This window comes from Micromesistius poutassou (genome assembly GCF_964030765.1).
Source record: "Micromesistius poutassou genome assembly, chromosome: 5".
NCBI lineage: Eukaryota > Metazoa > Chordata > Actinopteri > Gadiformes > Gadidae > Micromesistius > Micromesistius poutassou.
The window spans coordinates 15508870-15518194 of record NC_140275.1 but is presented as its reverse complement, the minus strand read 5'-3'; the positions used below and the strand labels follow the sequence as shown (position 1 = coordinate 15518194).

Sequence of the window (9325 nt, the reverse complement as noted above, 5' to 3'; positions counted from 1 at the left end):
TTTTGCTAATGACTTCCGGCCAGCAGAAAGACTTGCATTCTGTGATCATAGTGAGAAAATACATGCATTTAAGCATTTTAAGTACTTATTTAAATGTACTTTGTCTGATCCACACTTTGCCAAAAACCCAATATAATATAATATAATATAATATAATATAATATAATATAATATATAAACAAAGTTATTGTTATATATTATTAGTATTATGATAATAATAATTATTACTACTATTATTATTACTTATTTTATAGTTATATATAGTTTTAGTTATAATTTGACTTTTGTATTTAGATTAAAAATAAATAAAATAATCTTGTAAATGAGTCACAAGTGAGTCATTTATCATTTATTTCCTGTTGTTCTTGTTTGTTCTCCCGGACATGCACGGCCTCTTTGACCTACAGCTGGTCAGCCGTATAACCAGAGCAGTACAACTGGACACGGGCTGTTTTAAAAAATCCAACTGTGGAAATCCAACTGTTGCTGTCCAAGGTAATGATTACCATGAGTGGCTCACATTACATTCAATGGTTAACTTGAACCACTTTCACCACCTCCAGATCAGATGGGCTGGCATTAATATCAACCGTGCGCGTAAATGAATTAATTCCTGTAATGTTGTTATTATAAGTGTTAACTTATTGTGACAATCATTTTTCATTAAAAATTAAATTGGGGATAAACTGTTTATCTTTGACCTTTTGTATCAGCTGATCATTTCAGTGCTGACCAAATGTTGACAGTTGTTTTTAACAAATCACATTAAGTAAAAAAATAACTAAATGTCATTTCTAATTGGAAAACGCTTAAGCCTGCTTTCATTTTCTGTGGAGGCCAAGTGGTCCCACTGCCTACTTGGTGTACCTCTGACCCTCATGACAAAAGGGGAGATCATACGTTTACATAAAACAAGTAACACTGTCTTATATTATATTATTCATCATCCTCATAACACCATGACACCATTTCGGAGTGAGATCGGGCTGGACCATGCCGGCCCACCCATCCCGTCCTTCTGCAATGCGGCAGATTGCAGCACACACACACACGCACTGCAATCTGCTGTAAACAATGCTGCCACAACCTGACACACATTCACAGTATAAGTGCATGGTGCATGCACGGAGCACGCTCCCCGTCCGCCAATTCAAACAGTTTACGTCTGCTCTTCCGGACTCTGGATGGGCTGTTTTGCCGTGAGAAACATGCAACAGGACGATACTATCTGTAACTTCACCAAACTCCAGGAAAGGAACATGCAATCTCTTTCATAAACGTTGAAAGAAAAGCAGAAGGCATTATTCAGTTGGTGTTCTCCATAGACCATCGCTGGCCTTTTTAGAGGGTGAACTGTGTAGAAGCTGAACGGGAAATTCCAGAGAATACATAAACAGACTAGAGAATTAGAGATGACTTTAATGATAGTGAATCCCACAATTATGATTCTCGTCTTTTTCTAGGGCCAAAGGTTCATCAGGATGCGATTACAGTTATCAAAGAGACACCGGAGGCCCCTCTGCCTCATCAGAAGGCTTGCTGATGGAATTCTATACAAACAGACTGATAAGTGTCACGATCCTTCAACGTCGACGTCACACACACGTGGGTTCGTCAAGTGCAACCGTCCCCTTTCACCACAGACCTTCTTTAAAAGCGTTCTTATCGCTGATGTATTCTCTTGACATAAGGAAATCAGAAAATCCCAGTTTGGCAATCCGTCCCACATCCCCAAATGTTCTGAGAGAAGCCCCACAATAGAACCAGGAATCTCTCACCGTCCAAGGGAAGCAGGCAGAATGAGTCAAAACCTGCCTAAAGACACAGGGCTATAATAATTGCATTTCACTTCACAGGTATTTGTGTTTTTCTGAACAGAACGACCTCTGGCAAGCCTGAACCGTACACGATGAATCAAAGGTTCAACCCTGCCATTAACGAAGAATTGCAGCATTGTGAACAAACCAGCCAGGGTTGTACACCGTCGCTGCTGTAAACACATAATTGCAAATTGCATATTTCCCCACTGTGGGACTAATAAAGAGTTATCATATTTGTGGCTGTAGTTTTTTTTTTTTTTTTTTTAACCCTGATGTGAATGTGTTTACAAACAGCACAGGATTGTTATTGAGTGTTCTCCTGCAAGACCCTGGTTCAGGGCAGAGATTTCTTAATTTTTTGCCATTCCATGCCACAATGTTGTTATTGTTTGAGCCAAGAATCGAAGCAGCGCAAGAACAAGTGTGTTTAGGAGTTTCATTTGCTAAATGTACAAATACCACATAGTTCAACCACAACACCAATGGATAAACAGAAAGAGATAAAGCTGCGATTGCATAGCTGTTCCAGCTCCGGTCACAGACACAGGAACAATTTGATTCTTTGAGCCGATCTGGTGGTTATTACTCAAAGTTCACAGTACAACTAGTATGCAAGTTTATCTCTCGATGGCAAAACAAATCCAGGAAAAGCACATTCATGTGTTGGCTAATCTTGCAAATCTACCCACTATACATTCTACTATGGCTCACACACATTCACATCACAGAATGAGTGAAATCGTACTGAATTATGGAGTTCCACATTGCACATGCACGCAGGAAGAGTGTGCGTGTATGCAGATCAAATGACACACGCTCACATGCACTCATTGTGAGCAACCCTAAGATACAATCAGCCTCTGACCAGTTAAAATAAACACAATAGATTTGATGTATGTTGCGCTGATTTCTAAATGGGTTCAAGTCGACAAAAACGTAGGTATATATTTTTACAGCTGGAGTCCATGTCCCTCTTCATAGAAGCGAACAATAAGTCATAAACAACTTGTGGGTAGATGTTCCAGTACAGCCGTCAGTAGTCTAGAGTCATGATGTCTTCATCCTGGAGACAAAACTTTCCGGATCCATCCCTACCCCAGGGAGTCGGACAAATCTGGTTACGCTCGGCTGTTGATGTCAAATATTTCTGTCCCTGCATTAACGTCAGATCAGAAAATGTGGAACAGGAACAACCTCCCGACCATAAATGATTATTCAAACAAATATACTTAGGCGCCCACATGCACACACACACACACACATACACACACACACACACACAGGCAAACACACGCACACACACACACACACGCACAATACACATGGCACACATGCATGAACCGCACACATAAATACATACAATAAAAAACACAGACTTGCTTGCTTGTATACACACACACACACACACACACAAACATACAATAAAAAAGAGAGACTATTCTTACTCTCTAGTACGGAGGCGGCCCACCATCACTGATACACAGCTTAACTCCACACCTGTGCAGGTATGGGTGTGTTTAAAACAAATACTAACCAATACTTGTGGTTATATGACTTTAATATACTGTTATAAGACAGACTTGGGTTGCAGGGACAACTAAACAATTAAGAGATAACTTTACAATCAAGTCTCTTTAAAATACAAACCTCCTTTACCATAACCAAATAAAAAAGACCTGTTGCTGTCTTCAAAAGGTTATCTTGTCACTAGACTTCCTTTGAACTGATTCAAGATTGGTAGTATGGTAAGGTATGTTGCTTCACACATCAAGGACACTGGTTGGCTGATACCTTAGGTTCTAGGCCAACATGTTTATTTGTACAACCCCACGCAAACAGATTGACGTATTTTTTGTTACATTGACTAAAATAATGCGGGAAACAGAGATAAACAGGAAACATTGGGGGCAACTCAAACATACACTCAAACCCTCAAACACAATGTTATTGCCAAGTACAAATACCTTCCTTTGGATAGGCTTTCATGTTCTTTGTTTGTGCTAGATGCCATCTGACTTATACTTCAACTGCCATCTGAAAATACTTCAACTGCTCCAGTCTGATTATCAACTATTGCAAATTAAATTGTTACATTTTATCCTTCATTAGTAACAATGAGTAATTAAGACGACTTCCCCTATTTGCTTTACCTTATCTTTGTTATGTGATAAACCATCATCCTGCCCTTTCTTCCTCCTTACAGCTACACTTTTTTTCTTTTTTTTTCTTATTATAATATGATAATAAGATTATTAGAACTGAATCTTTTCAAATATATAAATGACACGTGGTTGAAGGAGGTCATGTAGCTCACCTAGTGCAAACTGCTTGAAAAAAGATCCAGACTATAAAATATCAATAAAAACATTGTAATTCAATCGATATTGTAGGTTTGCACTTGTTTGTTCAAGGGACGTACCCTGCCTCTTTCCCACACCGTGACGATATATGACGCCCTTAAAGTCAAGGCCTTATCGGAGGTCCCTGAGAACGCGGGAGTGGAATGGGTCTGGAGAAATCAACCGAGGGGGCGTTGCCGCCACACTACAGAATGGGGAGTTTGAGGCAGACCCACGTTTCAATGAACTCACTCATATTCCGAGACGGTTAACTGCAGTGCTATCCTTGTCTCTTTAAGTGAAAACTTACTCTGTTTTGACAACTGTGCAGGATATTTGTGAGACTCTACATTGACGAGAGACAATTAACTTAATCCTTTGTAGTTTTTTTGGTAAAGGTTTGGTCATTCCTTTTTTTTTTTTTTTTAACAATGCTTACCATGCCTCGTCCTGGTACTAAATGGGAAAGTGTTGGAAAAATACGGACATTTTCTTTATGCTGAATTAGTTTTAAAAAAAAAACGAGATAAAAGATGAGTGGTCCTGATCTACAAGTCATCACAATGAGCAACCACTCCATGACAGGTAGGACCATGGTGCCCACCATACCATCCATCATGTTTATCTTCGGTGTGGTGGGCAATCTTATTGCTATAGTGGTCTTGTGTAAATCACGAAAAGAACAGAAAGAGACCACGTTTTACACCCTGGTGTGTGGCTTGGCGGTGACTGATCTGCTGGGGACCCTTCTGGCCAGTCCGGTCACTATCGCCACTTATGTCAAGGGATCCTGGCCGGGTGGAGACGCGCTCTGCCAGTATTTTGGATTTACCATGCTCTTCTTCTCGCTGGCGGGACTCAGCATCATATGTGCAATGTCGATAGAAAGATACATCGCCATCAACCACGCGTATTTCTACAACGACTACGTTGACCAGAGACTGGCGGGGATTACACTTGTTGCGATCTACTTTTCCAATGCATTTTTCTGCGCGCTGCCAGGCATGGGGTTCGGACAAATAATAAAGCAATACCCTCAAACCTGGTGCTTCATTGAGTGGCGGAGCAACGTGACCAGCGACGCCGCCTATACCTACACCTACGCTGGGTTCAGCTCCGTTCTGATTCTCGCCACCGTCATCTGTAACGTGTTGGTGTGCGGGGCGCTGATTCGGATGCACCGGCGCTTCGTCCGCCGGATGTCGCTAGGGACCGACATCGCACGGAATGTATCGGTAGACCCGAGGAGGAGAAGCCGCAGCTTCGGACGCACGGCAGGTGTAGAAATTCAGATGGTTATTCTGCTCATAGGAACCTCGGCAGTGGTGCTGATCTGCTCTATTCCACTAGTTGTAAGTTTTGGGACCACACTACTTTAATTCATATTAAATAAACGTCAATCAACGTTAATGATTGTATTCCCATTACTTGTAATTCTTTGTCATTCTTATGTTCTTATCAGTGTTATTTGGTCAATATTGGTTTTTTTCTCTTTCTCAACTACACTGTCTTTCACACAAACACACACGTCCCGTCCCCCCCAACAGAGAGACACAAACAGACCTTACACACACACACAAACACATGCACACACAAACACACACATCCCCCCCCCCCAACAGAGAGAGACACACACACAACCCCCCCACCCACACGTTCATACACACACACACACACACTACAAACGTCCCTCTTAACACACTTCTCACCGTGGCTCTCTGCCCCCCCCCCCACCGCCCTTCCCCTACATAGGCGCAGGTGTTCCTGAACCAGCTGTACAAGACCCCCGTGGAGCTGAAGCTCGACCGGAACCCCGACCTGCGGGCCATCCGCTTCGCCTCCTTCAACCCCATCCTGGACCCCTGGATCTACATCCTGCTGCGCAAGGCTGTGCTCCGCAAGCTCATGGAGAAGATCAAGTGCCTCTTCTGCAAGATGGGCGCGCACGCCGGCCAGCAGCGGCGGCACGGCAACTTCCACTGCATCGACGCCCACCAGCTGTCCTCGGTCCTCTCCAGCCGGGACTCCCACTCGCTGGTGTCTTCCCGGGACCTCCGCACCGATGCCGCCGGTGGCGGTGGCGGCGGCTCTCCTCGGGTGTTCCTGTACCTGCCGGAAGGGGGCGAGGTGTTCGCGGGGAGCAGTCACCTCACCGAGGTCTCCCGCTCCCGTAGCGCCTCGCGGGACGCGTCGCCCAGGAATTCCCGGGGTTCCCTTTCGGCGGCCGGGGGCGGCGACAGCGAGGTGGTCCACGGCGGGAGGGAAGGGACGGACCCCGTGGAGAGCCTCAGAGCAGCCCTGATCGTGCTGCGGTCACGGCCCAAGGACCAGTCGCTGCAGGTGTTGCTGGACAACGCCACGGTGGACGAGAAGTGCATCTGAGACTCCCCGGTCCCCAGACCTCCGGACCGGGAGGGGGGGGGGGGGGGGGTACTGCTCACTAGAGGTCAGCGCAGACAACACAGTGTTGTGTTTTGTTTGCAACGGGACAACTACCTCCTAGATAGGTCTGTGACTCTGTCTTCCCCTGGTGGTGTGCCCATAAACACAAGTACAACCAGGCCTGTTGCTCCATGGGTGTTGACTCGAGCATATGGAAAAATCTTCTGGGCAACTTCTGGGTCTATTATTCTTGGAAACTTTGACTTTGTGAAGCACATGGTGCCTGTTATGTAGAATGAGTGGAGTGGTAACCATGGTAAATTATAAAGCCTTCATTGAATATTATTCTTATGAGTAATCGCTGTGCGTGTGCAGTTTCATTGTATTGCTTTGTAGGAGTGGTGTGTCTGTGTGTGTGTGTGTGTGTGTGTGTGTCCGTCTGTGATGATACTCTGTTGTACAGTGTTTTGGAATATGGTAGCACGTTGTGCAACAGTGTTACGGTTCTATGACTAATGTGCAGTGCAGCATCATCAAGCCCCTTCAGTTTGACATATAGGCCTATATATGTGTTGGTACTTTGGCCTGCAAACAAAATGAATTCAAACAGGTGTCATGATTTAGTGAAGGGTACAATCATCATAAAGGGATTGTCAAGCCGCTGTTCACGCCCCTCTCTCAAAGACAAGGTGGTGGAGAGATCGGCTTTAGCTGTATAAATAGTATTCTTAGCCGTCTAAATATTCTCAGTAGGAGAGACTGTTCTTCTCTGAGAGAATACATTGAAACGTCAAAACAAGCTTGACATGTTATAAGGTAAATCAGCCTATGACAATTCTAAAATGAAATATCTACATATGATCCACTTACTAGGAATCATTGAGTCAATGAATTAGTAAAAGCACAGTTGTCGGATTCTTTTGAAAACATCTGAATATTGTTATTTTTCTTTAATTAAAGAAAGATATAGCATTGTCAGTGATGTGTTTAACCTGTCTGAACTCTCATATCAAGTCATATAATGTCATTAAAGAGATGCAGCTGCTACAATGCCAATAAATTACAGGTTGAACTGAGCTTGTTTGGGCTTTCATGCCTCGATAAACTTGTTCATATTCACAATGATACTTTCAGTTGGCTGCTAGCTGCCCTCTCTCCCTTACCATGTTTGTTAATGGTTTTTAAACCAGAATACATTTCAAACTGTAACTAATATGAAGTTTATACACATTGTATTTTATATTAGACAGACTGAATAAAAAAAACTACTTATTTTCCTGGTTGAGATCTTGTTTCACCAAACACATAAACCCTTTAATAACCATTAATAAAGTGACCAAATAAATGTATGTCTTCACATGAGATTGTTGGATATTGAATCAACACATATTTTGTTTATAACTTTCTGTCTGATTCCTAAATGGTGTACAGGAAAACCGTTGTGGTATGTGCAAATATAATTTCAAAATATATTACATAAGCTCACATTTTCATACACTCCCACATAAAGGTCAATGTCAGGGCCCTATGCCCCAAACAAGGTTTCAAACTACCACAAACTACATTAGGGTAGTAAGGTTAGGCGAATTAGGCGAAACACTTTGAGACCAGTTTTGGTCATTTTACAAATAAACAACCCATGGCCCGACAGAGAGAGTGAAAATAAAGGGGAGAGAAATAGTTGGATGGTTAAAGAAAGAGCGGGAGAAAAGGCAGACTTCCCAGAGTTTTACTTGGCAGAGGAAGCGCACATGAAACAATAAACAGGAATGTATGACTCTATTTTGGATTAAACAAGCATTAGGGCTATCCTAGTCAAACTGTTTGCTGAGAGGGCTGAAACACACTATTAAATACATTAAATACATTAGACCAAATGAAACCCAAAGCAGGGACATGTTTACCGGATGTTGTGCTTTTTTCGCTAGTTTCATGGTCGTTCCTTTCCCTGGAATCTCTAGTACCTCATTAGATGTGTGAATGGAAAGCAAGAAGGCTGACATTTAACCTTTGTGTGAACAGGTGCCCATTCACATTCAGCACAACAACGTGACCCACGCTCGCCTGTTTCACCCCAGTCCTCAACAACAGACGTGTGCATAATGAACAGGGTTGCCAACTTTGGGTTTTTGGCTGGGTTTTTGGCTGTGAGACTCTGTAAAATCTTATAATGCTTACATTATAGCAGGCACGCGGGGAGTTGTTTTCGTCCAGAGGTACCAATACGCTGTGGTCTGGTCTAGTCTAGTCAAGTCATCAACAGAAAATTAACGGGACTTTTTTTTTTTTTGGTCTGACACTTGTTGCCTGTGCGTGAGAGTGTGAGATTGATGCTGAAAGCGTGAGTGTCACGCCAGATGCGTGAGAGTTGGCAACCCTGAATGAATACCAATAGGGCCATGTGAATATTGTACACAGCAATGACATCTGAAGCTACTGATTTGAATAGCAACATTTAATATCATATTTAGGTAAGGTAAGGACCAAATCACACAGATGTTGGCTGCACAGGCAAGACACAATAGAAGGGAGGAAATACATGAAGCTAGCTGCTTAACCTCAACACTGCCTCCGGTGTGCTGGATAGGTGCCCTGCACTATGTCCCCTGTGTGTGTGTCACTGGTAAACACACACACACATGCACATGCACATGCACACACACACACACACACACACACACACACACACACCTACGCACACAGGCATGCACGCACACACATACAGGAACTCAGGCACACACACCTACAAACACACACGCACACAAATACAAAGGCAGACACACA

General features: G+C 43.2%; 1 protein-coding gene across 1 annotated transcript; it reads left to right on the top strand.

Moving 5' to 3' along the window:
- Positions 1-4437: 4437 nt before the first annotated feature.
- On the top strand, positions 4438-7807 carry ptger4a (prostaglandin E receptor 4 (subtype EP4) a). Its single transcript, XM_084468554.1, has 2 exons — positions 4438-5511; positions 5912-7807. The coding sequence occupies exons 1-2, from the start codon at positions 4693-4695 to the stop codon at positions 6539-6541; spliced, it is 1449 nt and encodes a 482-aa protein (XP_084324680.1). The 5' UTR covers positions 4438-4692; the 3' UTR covers positions 6542-7807.
- The last annotated feature ends 1518 nt before the right edge of the window (positions 7808-9325 follow it).